The 25,079-nt window shown below is 62.7% G+C and overlaps 1 protein-coding gene across 1 annotated transcript; it reads left to right on the top strand.

Annotated features, from left to right (window-relative positions):
• Positions 1 to 1,957: 1,957 nt before the first annotated feature.
• MMEL1 (membrane metalloendopeptidase like 1) lies at positions 1,958 to 24,873 on the top strand. Its single transcript, XM_053921844.2, has 23 exons — positions 1,958 to 2,167; positions 9,509 to 9,586; positions 10,243 to 10,299; positions 10,573 to 10,734; positions 10,955 to 11,035; positions 13,688 to 13,783; positions 14,264 to 14,382; positions 14,775 to 14,840; positions 15,949 to 16,083; positions 16,188 to 16,277; positions 18,176 to 18,312; positions 18,624 to 18,717; positions 20,013 to 20,141; positions 20,629 to 20,727; positions 21,227 to 21,310; positions 21,637 to 21,740; positions 21,991 to 22,049; positions 22,395 to 22,514; positions 23,322 to 23,455; positions 23,551 to 23,616; positions 23,926 to 24,021; positions 24,353 to 24,429; positions 24,512 to 24,873. Exons 1-23 carry the CDS (start codon positions 2,014 to 2,016, stop codon positions 24,609 to 24,611), a joined length of 2,337 nt encoding a protein of 778 aa, XP_053777819.1. The 5' UTR covers positions 1,958 to 2,013; the 3' UTR covers positions 24,612 to 24,873.
• Positions 24,874 to 25,079: the final 206 nt, after the last annotated feature.

Below are 25,079 nucleotides of genomic sequence, written 5' to 3'. Positions count from 1 at the left end.
CCACAGCCCAGCCTACGCCCATCGAGAGCAGGGCAGGGGCCCCCACTCCCCCTCACACTGGGTGGGGCCCCAGAACTTCCCTGGAGACTGACAGGAAAGGAGGCCCGAGATGGAGCCTTCGCAAACCCACCGCCAACACACCTCCCCAACTGTCAGCCAGGTGGGCAGTGTGGGAGAAGGGGCCGGCCTTCCTTCCCAGCAGTCTCTGCAGCCCCATGGATGGAGGGGTCAAGGAGCAAAGGTGGAGAGGGTCAGGAGGCAGGGCCAGAGGCTGTGGAAGGGACACCCACGCAGCAGGGAGCCAGGCGAACCTGGAACTGCCCTCCGCCCCGCCCCCACACCGACCCCATTGGAATTAGGAACTCGGAGGCCCCTGCATCACAAAGGGGCCTGGCAGCCACCAGGCCTGACGGAGGCCCTGAGGTCGCTGCCTCCTGCCCCTTGGGAGCCCTCCCGCCCAGCCCTGCTCACTCAAACTCTAGGCCCTCCTGACCCAGCCCTGCCCAAGGGGACGGCTGTTTTGAGCGGCCTGACGGTGAGCCTATGGGGGTCCTGCCCACCAGACCAGCTCTCCCAGCAGCACCCTGGGAATGCCCTCCAAGCCCAGAGCCCATTGCCCAGGAGCAGGCAGGGCATTTCCTGTGCGGCTTCACCCGTACCTAGGGCAGGAAGCCCCTAGCCCAGTGCCCTTCCTGTAAGGACCCCCGTGTTTGCAGCTGCAACAGCCTGGAGAGGCCACAGGCGAGGCCCTCAGCTGCCCCAGCTCAGCCACATAGCCCCTCCCTGCGCCCCTGCCCTTGGTTTGAAGGTTTTCACTGCTCTGGAGCGGGCAGGACAGGCGAAGCAGGTCATCACAGTGAGGGAGGGAACTCCTCGTCCCGGTCCACCCCCACCCCACTTACTGGTGGGACCAGAGCAGCAGACACTCGGCCAAGGCCCAGAGCTGTCCCCCCACCAGACGCATGCGTTCACTCACCGCCCATTCAGTCAAAGACGCTGATTGATGCTGAGGCGGTGGGGCCCCCGTGGTGCTGACATTCCCGAGGGGCAGGTGGAAATGGAAACAGAAATAGGGGCGGGGGTCTGGCAGTAAAACAGAAATAAGTCTGGGGTACAGGGGCTGCAGGAGGTGCTGGGGCTGGCTGCATTGAGTCCAAATCCCAGGGAGGCCTCGCTGGAGGGCCGTGCGCAGGGGTTAAAGGGGGTCTGGGAGGGGAGGACAGCGGGGAGCACATGGGAGGGGATGGGGGTCCGGGGCCCTGAGACCGGAGCAGGCCTGGCTTCTCCTCTCACGCTGGGGCAGGTGGCAGGGGACACTCGGAAGGTTAGGAGTCAGTCTGAGACTCCCCTTGAGGCAGGACAGAGGTCAGGCCGGCCCTCGGTGTCGGCGGGGAAGGACGTCTGGCCTGGCCCCAGTGGTCTTGGCGGCCGGACGCTCCCTGCAGAGAGGGTGCGTGCACACACAGGTGCTCATGCATGTGCACACTCACACAGGCGCACGCAGGTACTTGCACGCACATGGACACGGAGCACATGTGTGCTCATCGCACACTCAGGAGCAGGAGCTAGAATGAGCGTGTGGGTGTGACTGTGGGTGTGAGCAGCCCCCTGGCCTGCACAGGAGCTGGGTCTGCCACGTGGGCCCCACGCTGTGGGCAGTGGGGGGCGGTTCCCCAGACCAGTGCCTCCAGGCACGGGACTGCGAGAGGCCAACCTGTAGAAGAGGCGTCTCCCCACCCTGGGGCCCCGGGCACTCAGAGACCCCAGCCCAGGAGGGTGTGGGCAGCCTGCAGCATGGGGGCGAGGGCCAGGGTATGCACTTGGCAATGGAGGGAAGGGCTGAGCACCCCAAAAAGCCCCGGCACCTGCTCCCAGCCAGCGTCAGGCCCTTGCAGCCTCGGGCAGGGCCTCAGAAGCTCCACACCGTGCTTCCCCTGCCCTGGGTGGGTGCCGCCCCTGCCTGTGGCCTTGGGGTTGATCAGCTGCGCACGGTTCTTGCCTAGAGACTCGGTGATGGGGCAGCTCGAACACCCGATGGGGATGGTGGAGACCACCAGCCGGTCGGGGCAGAAGCGCCCCAGCTTCCTGGAGGGGGGCCTGCTGCTCCTGCTGCTCCTGCTGACGGGCGCCCTGGTGGCCCTGGGCCTCCTCTATGCCCACAGCAGAGGTGAGCAGGGACACCCTCCCAGCCCGTCCCCCACCACTGCCCTCTGAAGGGTGTGCGTGCTGCCCACGGTGGGGGCTGGGAGGGGGCAGCCTGGTCCAGTGGGCCAGGCAGAGTTCTGCGCTGTGACTCCAGCGGAGGGCCACTGACCTGCCGGGAGCTGGGGCACCTTCCCAAAGGCTCTGCCCCAGAGCGGGCTGGAGCACAGCTGGCTCTGCAGGCTCTGAGCCCCGCCAGCCTCAGCGGGACACCGAGATTCGCAGACCAAGTCCCTGCCTCGCCCTTGGCCCATGCCTGCCCAGAGCCACACACCGCCCGCCGCAGTTCCCGGCCGGCCCCGCAGCAGGAGCCAGAACTCCAGCTCCCGGCTCGCAGCGTCTCCTGGTGCCTCCGTGGCCTCTCCGCGGAAGAACCTGCCGGGCCCTCCTCCCCAGGAGGCCCCAGTCGCAGGGGCCCGTGGCTGCCCAGGCAGACAGGCTGCGTTGGTGGAAGCTGGTGGTGGGGTGCCAGGCTGGGGTCCCGCAGAGATGGGAGGGGCTACCCCCACCTGCAGTCCCTGCCCCTGTTCCCTGTCAGGCCCCTCCCAGGCATCGAGGAGCAGGGACTGTCCCCAGCTAAAGTCAGGGGACAAGGCAGGGGCTCACGCGCGCGTGCACCAGGGCACCGGGCAGCCCCGGGCAGACCCTAGCTGCACCCTCGGGGGCTTACGTGCAGGCAGGCATGGCGGGCAGGTGCTGTGCGCTCCTCCTGCGGCTCAGGAGACCTGCAGGAGAGGCGTTCAGCCCTCTCAACAATGGGCACCACAGCCTTTGTGCTAGAACGTTCCCCACTAGACAGCGCCACCTGCACTGTTTGTGGTGGGGCCATCCCGGCGTCCCCGGGCAAGGCTCTGGGCGTGAATGTGGTGGGTCTCCTGGAGCAGGGCTGCTGCCGGCCCCACCCGCTGCAGCTGCTGCAGTCCGGCCCCTCTTGGTCTCCTGCCAGGGTGGCGGGGCACTGCCACCTCCATGGGCGTGGCATGGGGGAAGGGGGAGGGTTGCTTGATGCACTGAGAGCCCTGGGGAGCCCAACCCCCAGAGCACCCTGTCTGTTCAGGGCTCCCCAGCCTGCCAACACCTGGCTTAGAGGCTTCCAGGGAACAAGGAAGAGCTCACCCACCCCAGCTGTGGGGTGCAAGGGGACCTGGCCTCTCCTGGGTCGTGAGGAGCGGCAAAGCCCACTCCAACAAGAGGGACCGTCCCTGGCTGGCCTGCCTCCCCCTCCTCGCCATCCCATAAACACAAGTGGGGGCTCTGCCAGGGCTCCCCCATCGGGACCCCTGGGCCCACAGCCCCAGAACCAATCCCCCAGCCAACCACAGCCCAGCCTGGGCTCGTGAAAGCATTTCCGTGTGGTGTCCTTATTCTTTATTTCTGTATGTTTTATTTCCTCTGTGATTTCTTATTGACTACTGAGTTATTTAGAAATGGCCTATTGTATTTCCAAATGCATAGAGATTTTTTTAGTTACCCTTTTTAAATTGGTTTCTAACTTAATTGCTTTGTTGTCAGAAACCATGATTTCTGGGATGTGGATTCTTTGCTATCTGCTGGGTCTCGCTGGAGGGCTAGCCCGTGGTCAGTTTCAGAACTAATCTGTGTGCGTTTCTGGAACAGAGCCAACCGCCGCTAGATGAAGTGGGGGCATAGACACAGAAACATCCATCGGATACTCAAATCTGCTGTTTGCCTTTTTCACTTTCTTAGTCTTTTAACTGTCGAGGGGTGTGTGTGTTAAAACGTTGCACTAGAGAACTATCCGTTTTCCTTATAGTTAAGTATCGATTTACCTACTCTAAGGTTACATTATTTTTATAAGGTTACTCTAAGGATTACATTTTCCTTTCCTGTTATTATTTGGCTTTCTTGTCATTAATAGCTACCTCATTTAAGGAGTTTTCTTTCTGCCAAATTATTTGATCACAGGCCTGTCTTTGTCCCCATCAGAGATGGACCTCTTGCCTGGAAAACCTGCTCCATCGCGGGGCGCCCCAACCTGCCTGCGACTTGAGCATCAGGCACTAACATTCACAAGCGGCACTCACTGATAATCACTCTAGACGTAGGTCCCCTCAGAACGACATCTCAGAATCTTGCAACTCTTTTCCCATCTTCTGATCTTTTCTCCAGACCCTTGTTTAGAAGTGAGCAGCTTTTAACATCGTACAGGTAGTTACAGGCCGTTCTCTCCCATGAAAGGCTGCACCTCGGATGGAAATGTGCGGGAAGCCTCCGAACTCAAACACAGCCCAGAGGGAGCTGTGCCCGCCCCCCGCCAGGTGCCCCCATTTTGCTCTTTTCAGAAGAGGACGTTTCGCTAAATCCTTGAGATCCTGTTCACCTCTGTAATCCAAGGAATCTGTACACATGCAAAAGAAGCTTCCATGTAGCAAGGGTCAGGCTGTGATCGGGGTGGCACGGTGGCTGGAGCCTACACCAAGGCAAGGAGGTGTGCATTAGCCTCCAGAACTCCATGAACCCCAGATCTGGGGGAGTCTTACCAGACTCACTCGTCTTTTTTAACCATCCCCAATGGTCTGCATTATTAATGAAAATTTAGATTCCCATTTTTCCTTCCTTTAACACTTACAGTAGTTAAAGTGAGCTGGAAATGAGTTCTCCCAGCTTCTGTTTGTCTGAAAAAGCCACTATGTCATCTGGATTGTGAAAGTTCTGTTCTTGGGGTTTAGAAATCTGAGCTGACCATCCCCCGCACCCCCACCCCCTTGGTTCACTCCATCGACCTCCGGCTCACATAGTGCTGGGTGGACAGTCTGCTGTGTGCCTCTTTGCTCCTCTGGGGCGTCTCTTCTTTCTCTGGTGGCCTCCAGGTTTTTTCTCTCTGATTCACAGCAGTTGGCTCTGGGGTGTCTTGGGCTGGGAGGGGTGTGTGTGAGCATTTTGGCATTTACACTCTTCGTGGGTTTGAGGGGGATTTATTCTCTTTCACTAATTTTGGCATTTTTTCGGCCGTTATCTTTTTAAGTATTTGTTCTGCTCCTTTCTCTGCCTCTCTTGGACTCCACGTTTGTATCTGTCGGATGGTTTGATGTTATCCCACATTGCGTGGATGCTCTTTTCGATTTCTGCTCACCCATTTACTCCTTGTGAAACAGTCTGAGGACTTTGACCCTAACGAGCGCTCAAGTTCACTGGCTTTCCCTCAGCTGCACCCAGGTCAGCCTAAGAAAGTCTTCGCCTCTAGTCATGCGCTTTCCATTGCCGACTTTTCTGTGCGGCTCCTCTTATCGTTTCCATCTCTCTGCTGAAAGTTCTTACCGGTTCATCCACGCGTGTTGCCCACCTTTTCCGCTAGATCCTTTGACTTGTTAATCACGGTTACTTTAAAGTCCTCTCTGACAGTGCCGGTCAATACCCGGGCTATGTCTGTGTTCAGTGCTATTGACTAGTCTCTGTGGTGATGATGGGTCGCTTTCCCTTGCGTCTGTGTTAGTGAGTCTCTCACATCCTCACTGTGCCGGGCATTAAGAGAGGAAGAATAGAAACTACGGGAAGGGTATTTCTGCACCCACAAATGCTCTTCTGTCGGTCTGTCCGTGTGAGGGGTTGAATGAGTCTAGCCAGGAGCTCACTGACCTGGGGGTTAGTGTTTGCTATTTGTTACCCCGAGTGCACCACAGACTTCCACTTCCTCCGGCCATGGGCTAATGCAACCTTACGCTTACACAAGTGGGCCAGGTACCCAAGGTCTGCACGCTGGTTCTTGCTGTGGCCTCAGCTGTCAGCAGTCCTGGGCACCTGGGACACAGAGGGGGCTCTCTGCATGCCTTTGTTCCTGCAAAACTGGGGGTTTGCTGTGGCTTATCGGAGCTCGGCTCTTGCTGGGCCAATGGGATCCCTGATGCCCTGGCCCAGTCCCCACCGGGTCATGCTTTGCATGTGGGGCCCCAGAGTGGAGCTGTCTCGGCCTCCCTGCCCTAATCTCCACGCCCATCAAATTTTGCCTAATGCCTGGGCTTCCTGCCCCATCCCCAGTGAGAGCAGGTCTCAGTTTGATGTCAGTCTAAGATCCTGGGCAGAGGAACCACACCTCTGGCCCCCGTTCAGACCAGTGGGCTTCCACCTGGTCCCTGGTGGGGAAGGTTCACAACCCGTCCCCTACCAGAGGAAGTCCTGGCAAGGAGGAGGAGCTCTGGGTCTGCGCCTCCGCACATATTAACCCATTAATGCACTAATCACCAGTATGTTATTATATGGGTGAGGTCTGCAGAGAGGGGTCAAGATCTGGGGCCCCGGGCACCTTCCCCAAGTCTGGATCAGGTAACCCCCAAACGTGAATTCCTGGGGTCCTGGTCTGTTATTTCTCACTCATGGACACTTGTCTTTTTGTAGCTGAATCCATGTTCCATGGTCTGTGGGGACCCAGTGTTACTCGGGCTGAGAAAGCTTCCCTCTGGAGAAGACGTGTGAGTCTCCATCAGGCACCTGGGAGGCAGCCAGCCTGGGACTGCGTGAAACTAACCTCTCGGCTTGAGGCTTCCTTGACCATGTGGTCCTGTAAACGCACACCCCGCACCTGCGTGACCACCAGCCTGTGATCATGCATTCTCCGGGCGAGGGGTAGTTTGCAGCCGGGAAGGTTCTTTGCAGCCCACTTTTTTTTTTTTTTTTGAGACAGACAGACAGACAGGAAGAAGAGAGAGAGGAGATGTAGCTTATTCCAATTGAGGTCAACCTTTGGAAAAGAACACAATTTTCAGAGGAAATGTGAGAGTTATTTGCACGTTACAGAGCTTTTGAAGCAGACGTGGAAGAAGACAGGGCAGCATGCACGTCCATCGGGCGTTGAGGAGAGCTGTCCCCTTCGGGAACAACGAGGGGAAGACGCCCTTGTGGGGGGGCTGTTTGGGTCATTTCCTGCGGCGCCCACTTTAGCAGCAGGGGGAGACTCCGCTTCTATTCAGCTTTTGAGCCCAAGGGCTCCGCTGTGTTTGCTTTTTCTCTTGCTCAGAAGAGCAGACTGTAAATAGGAATATGGGGCCAGAAGCCCACACTCTGTCCCTCCTGGTGACTTGGGTGCGGTGCTCACCTCCCCGTCGGATTTGTTGCTGGGAAGAGGCAGACGGCAAGGGCACAGTTCCCAGGATCATTAGATGCGGCTGTGCCCATGGAAGGGCCGTGTGGGGACGCGACTCTCTGGTCTCAGTCAGTTCTGGAAACGTTTCCTCCAGAGACCACTGCGTCCTCAGGCAACTCGAGCTGTAGTCTGATAAACTTGCCCCAGGACGGGGACTGTCCCCACCTGGAGGCTGTGGCAGCCTGTGCTGGGGCCGTGGGGCGAGGGGCAGACGGCAGAGAGACAAAAGCGTGAAGGTGCCGTGAACTGACCTCTCTGGTTCTGGTGATTTGTTGGGATATGTGTGTGGTGTGCCATTAACTTGTTAAGGATCTCCTCCACTTCTTACATCCAGTGTTTTGCAGTTTCCGTTTGTCTGATAAACTTACCACCTATCTGCGTATGTCTCCATCCTTTCTTCAAGAGCCCTTCACTTACTCTTCCTGTGATGTGGACTCCGGCCAGCAGGGTCCGTGTGTTGCGGACACAGCGGACAGATCCACACGGACTGCAGAAGTCGGTGGAGAGAAAGGGGCGGCCCCTCTCTGAGGGAGAGCGCCCCGACCCTTGCTGGAACAGGCTTTTATTGCTTTCCAGTTGCTTTACATCAAAGAAGGTTTTCATTCGTTATCCTTGGGTTGACTTTAAGTGATTACTTCTTACAGATAACAAAAAAAGAGAGAAAATGTTGCAAATGCAAGGGAACGATGAAAGTGATTGATTGGGCTACATTTCGTCCATTTGGAACAGCTCAGCACAGACTTCAGGGAGTTGCTTCAGAGATATACATTAAACAGCTGCAGTCTCAACTCAGGGTGAGGGAGTTTCGGCAAAAGCAAGTCTTAAAGCAGCCTAGGTACAGCGCAGGCCTGACTCCCCATGGGAGAACCGATGTGTGGGCAGGGGTCCTGTGTGCCGGCCACTGGCCTTTCTGAGTGGGGGCTGGGCTACATTCCCCACGCCACGCAGAACGGTTCCCTGTAATCATGGGGACTTTAAACGACTCACTCACTAACTCTGACATCTGTTCACCAAGCCTTTGGTCTGTTGGGGTTTTTCTTGGCTATTGGTCACATTTGCCTGATCCTTCACGTGGGAAGTTTCTCCCAGCTTTCTGGTGCCGCCTCACCCCTGCCATCAGGCACGGCCGCCTCGTGACCTCACGCCAGTCCTCGTGCGGGTGCAGCAGGCCATGACCAGCCCCCAGCTCCACTCCATGTCTGGTAGAGGCCGGTGCTGCCCTCTGCGCTGGTCAAGCGAAAGCAGCCACAGGGGCCTGCTGTCCTAAGAGGGGGTGGCCCACTGAGGCCCCGATCTAGCCTCTTGTCCCAAGACTCTGGGCTACTGAGACGGACAGACACCACGGGGCCGCCGAGACCCACGCCCATTACCCCTGCACTTCCACTTCTGGTCTGTGGACCGTCCTCTGGAGTCCAGGTTTGCCTCCACACACAGAGCAGGGAGCTCTCTCTCTGGCTCCCGTGGTGCTGGGCCTCCCTGAGGGCAGGCCCAGGTCAGACTCTGCGGGATCCCTGGGGGCCCAGCACCCAGCCGGCTTACAGCCACCAGCAAGCTTCAGATGAGTGGATGGACAGGGGAAATTTTCCGATGAATGGACAGGGGGCGAATAGAAAGTGCAGCAGCCAGCAGAGGGAGAATCCTCACCCAGGGAGTGCCCAGCATTTTCAGGGCTGCCCGCACCTCTGAAGACATGAGCCAGCCCTGCCTGCAGCCCTGACCTGACCCAGCCCTGCTCCCTGGGGATGGGGGGTAGCTTTGCACTTTGAACAGTGAAGGCAGAGGGACTGGAGCTGAGCTTGGCCACCAGGTCCAACAGGACCCCCAGAGCTGCCCACCTTGCATGGGGGTGCCTCAGGACCGGGAGGCACAAGAGGAAGTCCAAGGAAAAAGGGGGTCCTGCCTCAGGACACCATTGAGCCTGGCAGATGGCGGAACCCAGGGGTGGGGGGCCTGGGACTGGGGCTGGGAAGCCAGGGGAGCCTGCATCCCCCTCCCACTCAGACAAGAGTTCTGCTGGGGCCCCTATGTGTTGGACCCCTGGTGATGAGCCCTCACGGCAGAGGAGAGGGTGGTGGCGCCGTGCAGGGAGCCCCGGGAACACCCCAAGGCGCCAGCCCTGAGGAGAAGGGCAGCGTTCTCCCAAGCATCCCCCAGGCTGCCGGGGAGCAGGAGGCTGGGGGACGGAGCCAGCGCTGTGTTTCTCCCCAGGGAAGCAGCTGCCACTCCTGCTCAGCCGGCTGTGCTTCTCCCAGGAGGAGAAGACCCCTGTAGCGCGAGAACCCCGAGGTAGCCTCGCCCTCCCCACCAGACACGCCCGGGAGGGCCTGCCCTGGGAGGATGGGCGGGGCGCCCACGGCCGGGACGTGTCCACTGCAGGCCCAGGGTGTGTGGGCAGTGCGGGGACCCAGAGTCCCGTGAAAACAGAGGACAGTGGCAGGAGGCAGGATGCTCCCCGAGCGCTGGGAACCAACATGAGTCCGCTGTCCCCGAGCTTGGGTGCTGCCCCTGAGGTCTGACAGGAACACAGTGATACAACCACCTGGACAGGGCAGGGGGAGTCGGATCTGGGGGTCAGGGTGTGCAGAATGGGCAGCCCAGGCAGCCTGCCTGGAGGAGGTGGCCCCTGATGGGGGAGAGCTGGCCGGGCAGACAGGCAGGAAGGCATCATGGCTGGCTTGAACCCTGGGGCCTGGGGCAGCTGCAGGGAGTCCATCAGAATGAGATTCTCCCCCACTCAAGGCCTCAGGCCCGGGCCACCCAGGGAGGATGGGCGGCTGCCCTCTGGACTTGCCCTCAGGGTGCCCAGCTGGACCATTCTCAGGGACTGGAGGTGGTGTGGAGGCCAGGCCCCCTCCCTACACCACGCCGCACCCCACCTGCGCCCCTCCTGCGCCCCACCTGCTCACTGCCTCTCTAGGACTCACTCTGCTCCTTGCCCGCAGCCATCGAAGAGCCCCAGCAGGACGAAATCTGCACGAGCCCCGGCTGCGTGATAGCAGGTGAGCCCCTCCCTCATCCTCAGCCCTGACCTGCGGTGGCCCGTGGGTGGGCTGAGGAGGTGGGCTCCCCAGACTGCGGGCTCCCTGCAGTTAAAGAGGAGGGAATGGAGGGGTGGGAGCCATCACGGGGCTCAAGGCCATGTGGCTGCTGTGAGGTGGCTCTGGGAGTCGAACCCCCTGCATCCAACGTCCCTGAGGCTCAGAGAGGGTGCCTAACATGCGGGGGGCCCACAGCTGCTCTGCCCTCTCCCTCTCCACCCTGGGGACGAGCAGCCGCCAGGGTCCTCCAGAACATGGACCCGTCCAAGGAGCCCTGTGACGACTTCTACCAGTATGCCTGCGGGGGCTGGCTGCGGCGCCAGGTCGTCCCGGAGACCAACTCCCGGTACAGCATCTTCGACATCCTGCGGGATGAGCTGGAGGTCACCCTCAAAGGTGGGAACCCGCCCCGCTCAAGGTCAGCAGTGGGGCCCGCAGGGATGGCCTGCATAGCCCGCCTCCATCCCCAGCACGGCAGGGGGGTCGCCCTGGGATAAAGGCCCAGCGGAGACACAGGGGCCACCTGTCGCTGAGGGTGGTGGGAGCACCGGGACCTGTGACCTGTCCCCTCGACAGCCTCCTCAGGCCTCTGTCCAGCTTTCTTCTGGGCCCACAGGGGTGCTGGAGAATCCCACGGCCCAGGACCGGCCGGCGGTGAAGAAGGCAAAGACGCTGTACCGCTCCTGCATGAACGAGAGTGAGTGCGGACGCCCCTCGGGACTCAGGCCTGAGGGGCTGGGGCTGTGCACCCCGCCGCATGGCCTCTGCGCCCAGGTGTCCCGAGGGGCGTGGACTTGCTGCCAGCTGACCCTGCTCACACCCTGACCCCAGCACAGGCCACGCTCTGTTCAGGCGAGGGGAAGACAGGGGGAGACCTGGCTGGGAGCCCCAGGAAAAGTGTGTGTGTGTGCGTGTCTGTGTGTATGTGTGTGTGTTGACTGTGTGCATCTATGTGTGTGTGTATGTGTACAAGACAGGACCCAGAAGCCCGGAATCACCTTCTGGAGGGCGGGCCCCCTGTAGTTCAGGCTCCCCCCGCTAGGTGAGTGCTCTAGGGACCCACCTGTGTCCGTGCACCAGCTGGCGTTGTTGTGAGAGGCTGCGTTTGGCTTCCGTTTGGCTTCAGGGAATTTTTTTAAGACTCTTTCAATGCGTTGCCCCTTTTGTGATGGTGATTTGCGACCGCACTTGCTGAGTGCTCAGCAGTTTTTGACCCAAATCGGCTATGACCCCCGTGCCCCCCGCCCTGTTCACCCCGTCTCCCCCAGAGCAACATTTCTGTTTGTTCCCTGGACAAAAAGTTCCCAGAGGGAAACATGTTGCCCATGTGGAAAAGGCGAGACAACAAACAGCAGAGGCCCCGAAAGCATCAAAATCGGAGCGTTCACGCACCGTCGTGAGCGGCGGACAATCCGTCTCAATGGGCGCATTCCGCCCGTGGGGAGAAGTTTGACGGGGACTGAAGTTTAAACTGTGCAGATAAACACACAACTTCATGCATCAGTTCCAGTGTTTGGGGGTCCGCCCTCGTGTGTGTGTGTGTGTGTGTGTGTGTAGGTGCACGTGGGTGTGCACGTGGGTGTGTGTTACAGGAAACGGTGCCCCTGGCACCTGGTGACATTGGAGACTCTGACTCTTCGGATACCCCCCCTGCCCCCGGCAGCTGCGGGACCACCGGCATGGGGTTTTGCGGGAAGCAGGGGGCTGAGGACTCGACTCCCGGTCCCAAGTAGGCCCGTGGGGACCTTGTAGCCAAGGAGCCGGTGGAGGCGTAGATGGAAACTTCCCAGGAGCAGCCGCCGGGGGTGGGGGATTCCGGCCGAACCAGCCTGAGGGCAGAAGGCGGACTGCAGGGTCAGACAGACCTGGGGACCGTGCGGAGGGGCCCTGACAGGACATGGAGGTGGGAGTTCAGCAGAGTTGCTGCTCATTGGGCTTAATGAGGGAGGGTGCAGACGGGCCTCGGAGATAACGCCAGAGCCCAACCCAGTCTGTGCAAGAGTGTGTGGGGGGGAGGGGGTACCTGTGTGTAGATGTGTGTGTATGTGTGCATATGCATGTCTATGTGTGTGCACATGCATGTGCACGAGCGTGTGTGCACACGTGTGTGTTCACATGTGGATGTGTCTCTGTGTGTGCATGTGTGTTTGTGTGTGTGCGTGTCTGTGTTTGCATGTGGGTGGGTGCACGTGTGTGCACGCATGTGCATGTCTGTGTAGGTGTGTGTGCACGTGTGTGTGTGTGTGTGTGTGTGTGTGTGCCTGCATGTGTTGTGGGGTTTGCTGCAGGGTTTCTCGGTGCTTCGGTTCCCAGTACGAGGACTCACACATGTGGGCACCTTCGTCTTGTCTCCCCTGAAGCCCCTGCTTGGGGGCTCGCAAACCCAGCCCGTGGGGCAGGGCGGGCTGTGTTCCAGAGTCCCCTAGGAGGGGGGCTGCTTTCTCACTGGGACCCCAGCTGCGTGGGGTGCTTCCTTGAGCCCCCTGCTTGCACAGGCCCAGGCTCATCTCCCGTCCCCGTGGAAGCTGAGGGTCTGTTCGTTGGGCCTGGCCAGTCCCTGCCAGGAAGGGGACTCCCTGAGTTCCCCCCGCAGGGGGTCTCTGGCCTTTGAGTGTGCAGAAGGACAGCGGCCAGGCCATGTGTGAGAACCCGAGGCTCTGCCGGGGAGCCGGTCTGTCATCTCGGGCAATCATCCCGCAGGGCCCCACTGGTCACCGGCCACTCCCTGAGTTTTTCCCAGCTTCCAACAGGGCCAGCCAGAGCCAAGGGTGCCCCTGACCCACCCTGCAGACGCCATGCCGCCTGATAGCAGGACCCCCAGCTTCTGAGGCCCTTCTCCCCACAAGTTGCCACCACCGCCCATCCAACACCCCCACGATTCCACACGGGCGTCTCCCTTCGTCCCCGCACCCTGGTGTCCGACTTCACCTCGTCTCTGGGCCACGTTGTCCCAAGCTTCCCGCCAGCTCCTTGCTGCCAGGGAAAAGTGGCACGTTACTACCTGTCCGGGTGTTCCATCCACCCCGTCAGGGCCCCTCCCCTGCAGAGTGCCCAGGGCCCCCCAAGGCAACTCTGAGCCCTGCCTGCCCCTGGCCACAAGCCCCCTCAGACTGGCTCTCCTGCTTGCAGCTCCCAGGCCTCCTTGTCCCGGGGCCCCTGTGGGTTTGGCAGCCCCCACACCCCCTTTCACACCTGCATCCCATCTCTGCTGTCTCCAGGCCCTTCCGTGCCCTGCGCTGCAGAGCCTGGCCGGAGGGGTGGGCTCGGCACTGGCTGTGTGGTCTGTGTGGCCATGATGTCACACCCGCCGGCATCTGGGAGAGTGACCACCCACTCCTTCCTCCCCCAGGCATCATAGAGAAGCGAGACTCCCGACCCCTGCTGGACGTCTTGGAGACAGTGGGAGGCTGGCCGGTGGCCATGGACAGGTGGAGCGACACTGTAGGTGAGGCCAGGGCCAGGGCAGCTCTCACAGGCAAGGGAGCCTGGGCCTGGGGCCCCTGGAGCTGAGGCCTTCCAGGCCCAGGCTGGGGACTCTACACCAGCAGCGGGCAGGTTTCCTGGGGCTGTCCCCTCCAGCTCAGAAGACCCCTGGGGATGACTGGTCTTCCAGACCCAGGCCCGGGGACCCAGGGCTCCCAGCTCTGGGAGTGGCCTCTGCTCCCAGCACTCTACGGGCAGGCACAGGGCGCACCCCGGGCCAGCAAAGCGTAGCACTCACTGCTTCTCCCGGGGCCCTGGTGTGCCCTGTGGGGAAGTGTATCCCCCACGTCCCCCAGCCCACAAGCCCACACGTGAGCCACGCAGGCATACCCCGCACCCCCGAGGTCTGGGCTTAGGGGACCGGGGTCCACTGTGCGCCGAGCACCTGGCCTGGGACCCCGCAGGCCCGGGTGGTCTCCAGCGTGGGGCACTGACTCCCCAGGCCCCAGCTGGGAGCTGGAACAGCAGCTGGCGGTGATGAACTCTCAGTTCAACAAGCGCGTCCTCATCGACCTCTTCGTCTGGAGTGACGACCAGAACTCCAGCCGACACATCATCTACGTAGGAGCCGCGTGGAGGGGGCGGAGCGGGCAGCAGGGGCTCTCGCCACACAGTGGGGAGGCGGCACATGAGCCCCGGGTGTGTTCCCAGGGTCCAGCTCTGGCCCAGCCCCGCGGTTTGGGGGCCCAGCGACCTGTGTCCCTATCTGAGGCCCGTGTGCTGGGAGGGTTCTCAGGACCAGCTGCGCAGTCCTTTGGCCCCTGGGCCGCAAGCCTGACCTCAGAGAGTGGCTGCTGGCCTTGGCCTGAAGGCCAGAGAGAGCCCGTGGGAGGATGAGGGCGCCTGCACCCCCACAGCAGCACCCCGCATCTGGGTCCTGGGGAGTGACAGCGCTCAGCCAGGCTGTGGGGACCACGGAGCCTGGCCCCGGCTCACACCCCATGTGTCTCCAGATAGACCAGCCCACCTTGGGCATGCCGTCCCGAGAGTACTATGTCCAGAAGAGCGGAAATGAGAAGGTGAGTCGGGCCCGGCCCCCTGCTCCCTGCCCCTTCCTGCTGGCACCTCCAGCCGTCACTTCAGGGCCCATGGGGGCCCAGCTTCCCTGCAGATCTGCTTGGCCCTTGTCCCCAGAGCCAGCCTTTGTGAGCACAGCCTTTGGGAGCCAAGGGCTGGGAACGAGCTTTGCCACCATGGTTGGGAGTCTCCCTAAACGTCGGGGATAAGCTCAGCCTGGCAGCCTGGAGGGGCTCAGCCCGGCAGGCCCATCACACCACTGTTTCCTGCGCGGTGCTGCTCCCTCAGCCACTCTGCTCCTGCCCCGCAGAGACCAAGGAGCCACACACTGAGAAGGCGGGCAGGGCCAGGGCCAGGGCCAGCGGGACAGGGAGACAGGGAGGGGAGGGCAGGGAGCAGAATGCTGACATGGCACAGCAGGCACAGATGGCCACAAAGAAAGATGAGCGTGACCCAAAGAAGGAGCTGTGGGGCCCCCTCAGAGCAGCAGGCCCGGGGCCGTGGGGAGGGGCTCCCACCCGGCAGCCCGGATCCGGCCAGGTGGCTGCGGAGCCCTGGGGTCCCACCCACAATGAAGAGAACCAGGACAGGCACAGAGGGGGCCGGTTTGGGCGGGTGTGCATCCTCGGGCCCCACTTCCTGATCCCCAGCCTGAGGCAAGCGTGGCTGGGGCAGCCCACCTTTAACACTGGCCCCTGACCTCCCAAGATGGCCCTGGACCTTCACCAAGCACCTGCCCCATGCCAGCCAGGCAGACCTACAGCATGAGCCTCCAGTGCTGCGGAAGCTCGGGATGGGGACACAGCTGGAAGGGGGGTGTGGGGTGCTCAGCCCGGAGCTGTCTGGGTGCAGCCACCGGGCCCGGGAAGCAGGCAAGGCCATCCATGGGCAGGCCTGTCGCAAGTGTGGGCGACAGCAGAGGACCTGGCCTGGGAGGGTGCGACAGTAGGCAGTGCCCCTCCGGGCCACCGTGGCCCGTGGGCCGGGGTCGGCTCACAAGCATCCTGGGAGCCTGCTCCATGTCACAGACCCACCCCCACCCCACTGAGAGCCCCATGGGGACCACGGTGGCCCGGGCCGCCCGACTCCGCCCAGCGTCCTTCGGCCCAGGTGCGCGAAGCCTACCTGCAGTTCATGGTGTCGGTGGCCGCCATGCTGCGCAAGGACGTGAGCCTCCCCGAGGACAGCCGCCTGGTGCAGGAGGACATGGCGCAGGTGCTGAAGCTGGAGACGCAGCTGGCGAACGTGAGGCCGGGTCCCCTGGGGGAGCACGGGGGAGGGGGGCACACCTGGGCCCTGGCCATCACCCCCGAGGCACCGCCTGACCCCCCGCCCCCGGTGCCTCTCAGGCCACGGCCCCGCAGGAAGAGAGGCATGACGTCACCGCCCTGTACAACAGGATGGAGGTGCGGGAGCTCCAGGACAAGTTCCGCCTGAAGGTGCGACCGGGCGGGGATGGGAGTGGAGGCGGTGGGCACCCCACGTGGTGCCTGGCCCTGGCAGGGGGCGGGGGACACAGACCCAGGCCCAGGTCCCCCTGTTTCCTGCCTCTCACATTTAAGCCTCAGAAATGCTCACAACCCTGAGCGGGGCCCCTGTAACTGGTCATCCAAACAGAGATATCTCCCCACAGGACAGCAGGGGTCAGCCAGGCCGTCTGGAGCAGGGGGCCCCTCCACCCCTGAGGTGGTTGCTGTGACGACCCTTTTTCTGAGCAGGACACAAGCTAGGAGAGTTTGCTGACTTGAGCGAGCCGGGGAGACCCCACCACAGTCTCCCTCTGACCCCCAGCAGGGCTCTGCCCACCTGGGGGCCTGCCCACCCCTGACTGAGGGGCCCCCGCACCTGACCCACGGGTGGGCTGAGCCTGGGAGGGGCCTCCTCCCTCAGACACAGGGGCAGAAGTGCCATTCTAGTTACTGCCAGCTGCTGCCAGGCCAGAGGGCGGAGGGCGAGGGCTGGGACAGGACCAAAATCAGAGGGAGGAGGCTGGGACACAACCCGGGCCAGCGGTTTAAACTAGTCCAATTAATTGACTTATCAAAGGCAGGTCTCCCTGTTCTTCACGGCCAGTGTTCTTTGTGCTTTGCTTGAGGAACCCTTGTCCCCGCCCGCCGGGGTGGCCCAGGCCCACAGTGAGCCCTGAGTTTGGTTTTTACAGAGAGCGGCATAGACACTGTTTCCTCCCATGCCAGTGGCCAGGTGACGCAGCGCCATTTATCAAACGGGGCGTCCCCACCTCACCGGCACGCTCTGCGGCCGTCTCTGCTGGAAACCAAATGCCGCTGTGTGTGCTGGGTGGTGTGTCTGGCTGTGTGCGCTCCCGTGTGTGCGTCTGGCTGTGTGTGTGCTCCCGCGTGTGCGTCTGGCTGTGTGGGTGCTCCCGGCTGTGTGGGTGCTCCCGCGTGTGCATCTGAACGTGCGCTGTCCCCGGGGTGCCTTTGTCTGCCACGAGCCCACCCCACTAGCCGCTGCCACAGCTTTGGACAACTCTCTGCTGGACACGGCACGTCCAGCGCCCTGTCCTCCCACGTCCTCTCGATTGTTCTTCGTCTCGTGCACTTTCTCACAAAACTCGCAGTCAGCCGCCAGCGCCCCGCCCCAGACCTGCAGAGGTTTGAGGGGGGCCGCTCTGACGCTTGGAATGGGTTTGGGGGAAGCGGGTCTCTACTGCTGAGTCTTCCAAGCCAGGGACCCAATGGCCACCTCCATGTGCTCAAGTTTTCTGTTGCTTCTCTCCGTGGCTTTTAGGGTTTTCCATTTCCAGGCCTTCCACGTCTTTCATGAGACTCATTCCCTTGGTTTTTTATGTCACTGTACATGGTATGGCCGGGTAATGCGGCTACTCTGCTGCTGGCACCCGGAAATACCCAGGATGCGTGCGGCACTTTTACCCGACGCCCGCATTGGTGCCGACACCCTCCCAGTGTTCCATGCGCCCGAAATCACGCCCTTGGGGCAAAGTCTTACTTCTTTCAAGCCCCACCGACTTCACCTGTCTCTTGTCTTATCGAACGGGCTGGGACACCCAGCCTAGTGCCAAAGGCGCGACCGACGTTGGTTTACTACACGTGACGCCGTTTATTCGTTCCGTTCCTTCTTTAGCCACTTCTACTAAGCTGTGTTTTTCCGGGAATCTTTCCATCACAGTTAGGTTTTCAAACGTAGTGGCAGAGTCCCCCCTCTCACTGTCTGCGGGCTCTGCAGTGAGGTCGCCCTCCTTTGTCCCGACTCTGAGTGTCTGCGCCTTCTCTGGCTCCTTGGCGGTTCTTCAGTGGAGGCTGGGGGCTTGGGTGCCCGGGCACGGTGCCCAGCTCTCTCCCGCTGTCTCCTCTAGGGATTTAACTGGACCCTCTTCATACAATCCGTGCTGTCCTCTGTCAAAATCAAGCTGCTGCCAGATGAAGAGGTGGTGGTCTATGGCATCCCCTACCTGCAGAACCTCGAAGACATCATCGACGCCTTCTCAGCCAGGTGAAGCCCAGGGAAGGTCCCCCGAGGGCCCCTTATCCATGCCCCTGCCCTGTCCCCTCCCCCACAGCTGCTCCTCTCAGGAGAGAGCCCCACAGAGCCTCGAGGAATGAGGCACAAGGGTGGGGGGGGGGGGGTACTGGCCAGTGGAGCCTTACCTTAGAGATATGAGCCCCTCCTTGAGTATCTGGGGGGATGTTCTGGAGGTTTTCCCCACCACCCTGAACTCGCCGTTTTGCGTAGAACCTGCTGACCAAGGACCCATCAGCCCTACCCACCCCCGCGACCTGTCTGCCCTCTGCCCCCGCCCACAGGACCATGCAGAACTACCTGGTCTGGCGCCTGGTGCTGGACCGGGTTAGCAGCCTGAGCCAGCGGTACAAGGACGCACGGGCCAACTACCGCAAGGTGTGTGAGGCCCCGCCCAGAGCCCCCCACCATCCCCGCAGTCCGTATATGTTACCAAGCACCTGCTGGGGCTGAGGTCATGGGGTCACAGCCCTGGGGGAGGCCGAGGAGGCGCCCACCCGCCTGGGGCAGCGGGACAGCGGGACGGTGGGCAGTGAGGAGGTCGCCATCTCAGAACCCACGAGTCTGACCGGGGGGCAGGGCGGGCTCTCCTCAGAGGGAAGACCGGAGACCTCAGGGCACAGAAGAGCTACGAATGAAGAGACAGGGCAGATTCCCAGGGGGCAGAAAGGAAGGGGTGGGGCGGCCCAGGCCCTCTGGGGCAGGAGATGAGGTCAGGGAGGGAGGCAGGGCTGCCCTCTGGGCCCAGGCAGAGCACAGGTCCACAGGCTGAGGCCGCAGTGGGACGTCCTGCTTGTGGTCACTCAGGCTGCTGGGGGGAGAATAGAGGCAGGGGACCCGCCGGGGGCCCTGTGGCCACGGTGGCTGTTCTGGGCCAATGACTTCGGGGGGATAGGGTCGGAGTGGAGGTGGGTGTACAGGAGAAGTGCTGGGGACAGACAGGGGAGGCGTCCATATGGACACGGGCAGGAAGGACCCAGGAGTTCGGGGGCACTACTCCGCCATTCTCTGCTGAGTGATGGTCGTGGTGGAGCCCTCCGCTGCCACAGGGACACGGCAGGCCGGGGCCAGTCTGCGACCCTGTGTGGGCTTGTTGGGCTGGAAACCAGCCCCGCAGGAGGGGCGGAGCCAAGCCCCGAGCTCTGAGGAGACAGAAAGGGTACACTCAGTGGGCAGGAAGCCCCACAGTCCCGGCAAGTGAGGCAGATGCTGCTCAGAATCCTGGGCCGGCCAAGACTGGGGCCATGTTTCCATCTCGTGCCCCCGTGTCCCTGGGGACAGATGGGCAGGCGTCCTCATTACCACTTGAGTGATGAGAAAAATGGAAGAGCTGGTAGCCGAGCAGGTGTGGTCCCCAGGGCCACTCTGGAGTCATTGCCAGCCTGGGGGACAGAGTCCGGCCACACAGCCTGCGCAGGTGGCGAGGACAGGGGATGAGGAGCTTGGGGCTGGGTGGGTCCCCTCACCCCCCAACTCCCTGCCTGGGTTGGAGCCCCTCCCTCAAACCTGCACACCCCACCCTCCCCGCACCTGTGCCCAATGTCCACGGGGAGTCTCCGAGTGCACCCAGCGTCCTCCGCCGGCCCTGGGCGCCCCGAAGCCAAGCACGGGGAAGCGAATGTTAGTAAAGGCAGTGGAACGAGCGAAGGAATGAAGGAATGAATGGCTGCCAGGCGCTGTACGGCAAGACCAAGGAGGAGGCGCGCTGGCGGGAGTGCGTCAGCTACGTCAACAGCAACATGGAGAGCGCCGTGGGCTCCCTCTACGTCAAGGAGGCCTTCTCCCAGGACAGCAAGGACGTGGTGGGTGCCCGGCGCCCTGCTGCGGTCAGGGACTCCACCAGGCACCACAGGGACGCAGCCCTGTGAGGCTGAGGGGGTCAGGGCACGTCGCCACCAGGGGGCACTGTAACTCAGAGCTCTCGGAGAGGGGGCTCTCGGGGGGGCCAGCAGCTCGGGTGTGTTGGAGGGGGTGTTGGGAGCCCACGTTTGCCCTGGTGCCTGCTGGGGGGGGGGGGGCAGGGGGAGGGGCGCCTGTCAGGGGCTTATGGCCCCCAGCCAGGCATTGACCCCACAGGCTGCCTGGGAAAGGGTCCTGTGTGCCTAGGGGTGAGGGGCCCTAGGCGCCCCTAGGACAAAGTGCAGCAGCAGGGACCCTGTCCCAGGAGGGTCACCCCCGCCCACCCCCACACCACCTCCGGAGCAGATGGCAGCTTGGGCCAGGCTTTGGACCAGAGCCCTGCAGTGGCCCCCAGGCTGGTCAGCCGAGCTGTGGGCCGTGCTCCCCCAGGTCAGAGAGCTGGTTGACAAGGTGCAGGCAGCGTTCGTGGAGACCCTGGACGAGCTGAGCTGGATGGACAAGGCCACCAAGCAGAAGGCCAGGGAGAAGGTGGGCAGGAGGCCGGAGGGGGGGGATCAGGGCTGCTGGCAGACAGGAGGGGCTGCTGCAGGGCGGGCCAGGCGGCGACCCCCAGGGGCCTCACTCTACAGCAAGCACAGCGAGGCTGGGGGTGGCAGGCTCAGGAGGGCCCTGTGTGCAGAGACAGGCCTGGGAGCCAAGCCTGGGAGACCCTCCAGTGCCCCAAAAGCAGGTGAGGAGACCAAGACCTCGGGGAGCAGGGTGCCCAGGAGGGAGGCCTGCACCCCCCAGGAGCCCCTCTGTGCCAGTGTGACAGCGGCCAAGTGACACACTCAGCCTCAGCCCCATCGCAACCCCCAGCCAGCAGTTGGGTGCAAAGCTTGGCCTGGGCCGAGCCCGTCCACGGTCCGGCTGCATTAACCCTCCCCACAGCCTACAGGGCGGGGACGAGTTCCTTGTCCCTCACCCACACGGCCAGGGCAGAGCCAGGACGCCCACCACGGGTAGACATGGCCCCCCTCTCCACCAGGCCATGAGCATCAGGGTGCAGATTGGGTACCCCGACTACATTCTGGACAAGGGGAACAGACGCCTGGACGAGGAGTATTCCAAGGTGCGCTCCGCCCTGGCCAGGGGGCCCTCGATTACCTGGGGTGGGAAGGGGAGGCTCTGTCAATAATTAGCTACCTCACCAGGGGGCCGCTGCAGCATCACCCTGTTACAGGAGGGGAAACTGAGGCCCAGGGGACAAAGGAGCTTACTCAGAGATACACCAGTGTGCAGAGTCAGGGGTGCCCACCCCCACCCCTGCCCCTGCCATCCCTCTGCACCCAGATCCTGTACACACGGGACCTCCCCCCAAGTCCCGAGACCAGACCCCGTACCCCTGACCCCCGCCCCCAGCCCACTGGCCCGCAGTGATGCCCCTCCCCCCCGCAGCTGGACTTTTCAGAGCACCTGTACTTTGAGAACGGCCTGCAGAACCTCAAGGCTGGTGCCCAGCGGAGCCTCAAGAAGCTGCGGAAGAAAGTGGACCAAAACCTGTGAGTGGGGACAGCACGGGGCAGGGGTCAGGGTGGGACACCGACTCAGGGCCACCCCTGCTTTCCGGGGGCTGGGCCAAGGGAGGCACCAGATGTCTGGACTGACTGGAGCCCCTCCCTGGCTGTCAGCAGTGAGTGCGTGGCTGCTGTGGCCTGGGCCCTCAGGGGCGGGCTCTGGCCAGCCCAGGGGTGGCCCAGAGGGAGGGTCACTGGAGGCAAGGACTGCAAGCGACCGGCTCACTTCTCCCAGCTGGATCATCGGGGCCGCCGTGGTCAACGCGTTCTACTCTCCAAACAGGAACCAGATCGGTACGCCCCGCCCCCGCCGCCCCTGGTCCCTCGGTCGCCAGAGGTGAGCCTCGGCGGTCCCCCGTGGGGGTGTCCAGGGAGGTGTGGGTTTCAGAGGGCGGGGCAGCAGGAAAAGGTGTGGGGAGCCTGGACTTGGGTCCTGGACCCACCACACCCCAGCACTACTGCCCTTGGGCTCTGAGCCCCCGTGTTCTCGTCTGTGAAATGGGGCCTGTGTCACGACCTCTAGCTCCCAGGCTGCAGGATTAGACGACGGGACCCCAGAGGTAGTGGCACACAGGGGCTGTGCTCACTCACAGCTCCTCCTCTGTCCCTGCCCCTCCCCCACCACCCCTGCTGGGGCAGTGTTCCCTGCCGGGATCCTCCAGCCCCCCTTCTTTAGCAAGGAGCAGCCGCAGGCCTTGAACTTCGGGGGAATTGGGATGGTGATTGGGCACGAGATCACCCACGGCTTCGACGACAACGGTAAGGGGCTGCGGTGGGGTCAGATCCGCAGCTGGAGTCCCACAGCCCCTCCGCAGAGCGGCAGGTCTGGAAGGGGACTGTGCCTTGGCATCCCGGGAGGAGGCCTTGGGACTGGCACCCATCCCCTTTGTGATTAGGGGGGAACTCTGAGGACATGGAAAGGCCTTCCCAGGCCCCCAGGGGAGCTCTGGTGGCAGAGGGATCTCGAATGGCAGGCTCGGCCCCTGGCTGGGGGCAGAGGGACGGAGGGCCCGATCCCAGCTCAGCTGCGTTTACCTCCCTGCGCCTGCGAACCACGGACAGCAACACTGTCCAGGGCATGCTGAAGCTCCCCGTCCTGGCCCCGGACGGAGCCAGCCCGGGCGGGTCCAGGGCAGCTAGCAGCCTCCATTCTGGCCTCCTTCCTCCAGGCGGGGCCACCCTGCCTGGTTCTGGTGGCCTGTCACCAAGCACAGGGTCTACAGCTACAGCCCAGGGAGGCTGGTCACCCATAGAACTTGACCAGGGGCACCTTCCAAGGGCAGCCCCTGTCCCCGCCCCCCCCCGCCCCCGTACCAGGGCTCATTGGGCCACAGCGCCTCTGGGCCCCTGGGACCTGAGACTCCACGCCCTAACCTCTCAGGCGGGGCGGGAGACCACCGAAGCCTCTGTCTCCCAGGGCCTGAGCCCTTGTCCCGTGACAATGTGCTGACCGCTTGGAGCAGGCCGGTGCCCTTCGGGGCCCATCCTCTGCTCACACTCATGAGCTAAGACGCTGGGAGGGGCGACCCGAGCCACACGTGCAGCCCACCTTGGCCCCGCCCCCAGGCCGGAACTTCGACAAGAACGGCAACATGCTGGACTGGTGGAGTAACTTCTCCGCGCAGCACTTCCAGAAGCGGTCGGAGTGCATGGTCTACCAGTACGGGAACTACTCCTGGGACCTGGCGGAGCAGCAAAACGTGAGTCGGCCGCCAGGGGCGCAGCTGCGCCCCGGGAGGGGCGGGGCGGGGAGGGGAGCCCCGCCCGCTGTCCGCATCCTGTCGCCTGCGTGCAGGTGAACGGGTTCAGCACCCTTGGGGAGAACATCGCTGACAACGGAGGGGTGCGGCAGGCGCACAAGGTGGGTCCAGGAGGTGGGGATGGGGCCCTCGCACCGACAGGAACTGCCCACTGCCCAAGTCCAGGTGCGTCCTGGCGCCCTGTGGGGGCTGCCTGGGCAGGGGCCTCTACAGAGCGGGGCCGGTGCGGGCCACCAGCTGGCTGCCAGTGATTAAGGTGTGAGCACCGTACCTGCGATGCTCAAAGGACCTAAGCGGCAGAGGCAAGGCGGGCGCCAGGACAGGCCTTGGAGCCAGACCTTCGTCCTGGCCAGGCAGCAGTGCCCTGGGAGGGGGTCACGCTCCGGCCCAGCCCAGGTCGCTGCCCGCAGGCTTACCTGAAGTGGAGAGCAGAAGGCGGCAGGGACCGGCAGCTACCAGGACTGGAGCTGACCCTCGACCAGATCTTCTTCATCAGCTATGCCCAGGTAGGAGCCATGGAGCCCCTTTTCACCTGCTCCCAAAGGGGCTCTGCTCTAAGCATCTTTGGAAGGCACCCACGGTGGGGGACACCGTAGGCAGGCAAGCCAGGCAGAACCGGAGCTAACTGACCTGGAAGGCTTCCAGGAGGAAAGGGTTGGGAGGGGGGTTGAAGGGGGGAAGAGGTGAGAGAATGGTGGGGAGGGAACTCTGGCTTCCGGTGCCCCCCACTCCTCCCTCCCCGAGCTTGGGTCAGGTCCCCTCTAACCCCTCCTCTGATGTCCAGCCCCTTGCCTCCTCTTCCCCAGTCCCACAGCCATGCCCCTCCTGTGCTCACAGGTGTGGTGTGGGTCCTACCGGCCGGAGTTCGCGGTCCAGTCCATCAAGACTGATGTCCACAGTCCCCTAAAGTACAGGCAAGTGGTCCCCGCGCCCCTACGCCCCCGTGCCCCCACGCCTCCACATGGCCAGCAACCTCAGGCCCCCCTCTGCCCACAGGGTGCTGGGCTCCCTGCAGAACCTGGCCGCCTTCGCCAACGCCTTCCACTGTGCCCGCGGCACGCCCATGTACCCCCTGGTGCGGTGCCGAATCTGGTAGCCAAGGCTGAGCTGCAGCGCAGCCCTGGCCCACCTGCGGTCCCAGGCATCCCCGCTGCCCCGAGAGAGTGCAGCCAGAGACTGTGCAGCCGGCGGGAGCCTGCCCGCACCCTGCGCCTGAACAGCAAGCACCGTGCAGGGGCCAGGAGCAGAGGCCCCACCCTGGACACTCAGGGGTGAGGGAGCCCGGCCCCACGCCCAGCTGCCACGAGAGCACACGCCACCCCACCTCGGCCCCGTACACACATTTAACTCACACGCAAAGCGCATCCTCATCAGATACGCATGAGCTTCAGACTCGAGCTAAGTAAACGCTTCAGAGAAGTCCGCTGCCTCATCCTTCCAGGCCGGGAGAGGGTGGGCGGCCGTGCCTGGAGGGCGAGTGCTTGCCCTGTCTGCCCACTGCATCTGGTTCCCCCACTGACCATGGTGGCCTCAGGCAAGACGGCGCCAAGTGAAGAGACAGCAG

The sequence above is a fragment of the Desmodus rotundus genome, chromosome 3 (genome assembly GCF_022682495.2).
Source record: "Desmodus rotundus isolate HL8 chromosome 3, HLdesRot8A.1, whole genome shotgun sequence".
Classification (NCBI taxonomy): Eukaryota; Metazoa; Chordata; class Mammalia; order Chiroptera; family Phyllostomidae; genus Desmodus; species Desmodus rotundus.
This window is presented reverse-complemented; position numbering and strand designations above follow the sequence as displayed.

Excerpts from the sequence above, each read along its gene's own strand:
- MMEL1 (XM_053921844.2), top strand. The coding sequence starts at position 2,014 with ATGGGGCAGCTCGAACACCCGATGGGGATGGTGGAGACCACCAGCCGG. Across the intron at positions 9,587-10,242 it reads TGTAGCGCGAGAACCCCGAG|CCATCGAAGAGCCCCAGCAG; the intron begins GTAGCCTCGCCC and ends CCTTGCCCGCAG. Across the intron at positions 16,084-16,187 it reads TGGAGACGCAGCTGGCGAAC|GCCACGGCCCCGCAGGAAGA; the intron begins GTGAGGCCGGGT and ends GGTGCCTCTCAG.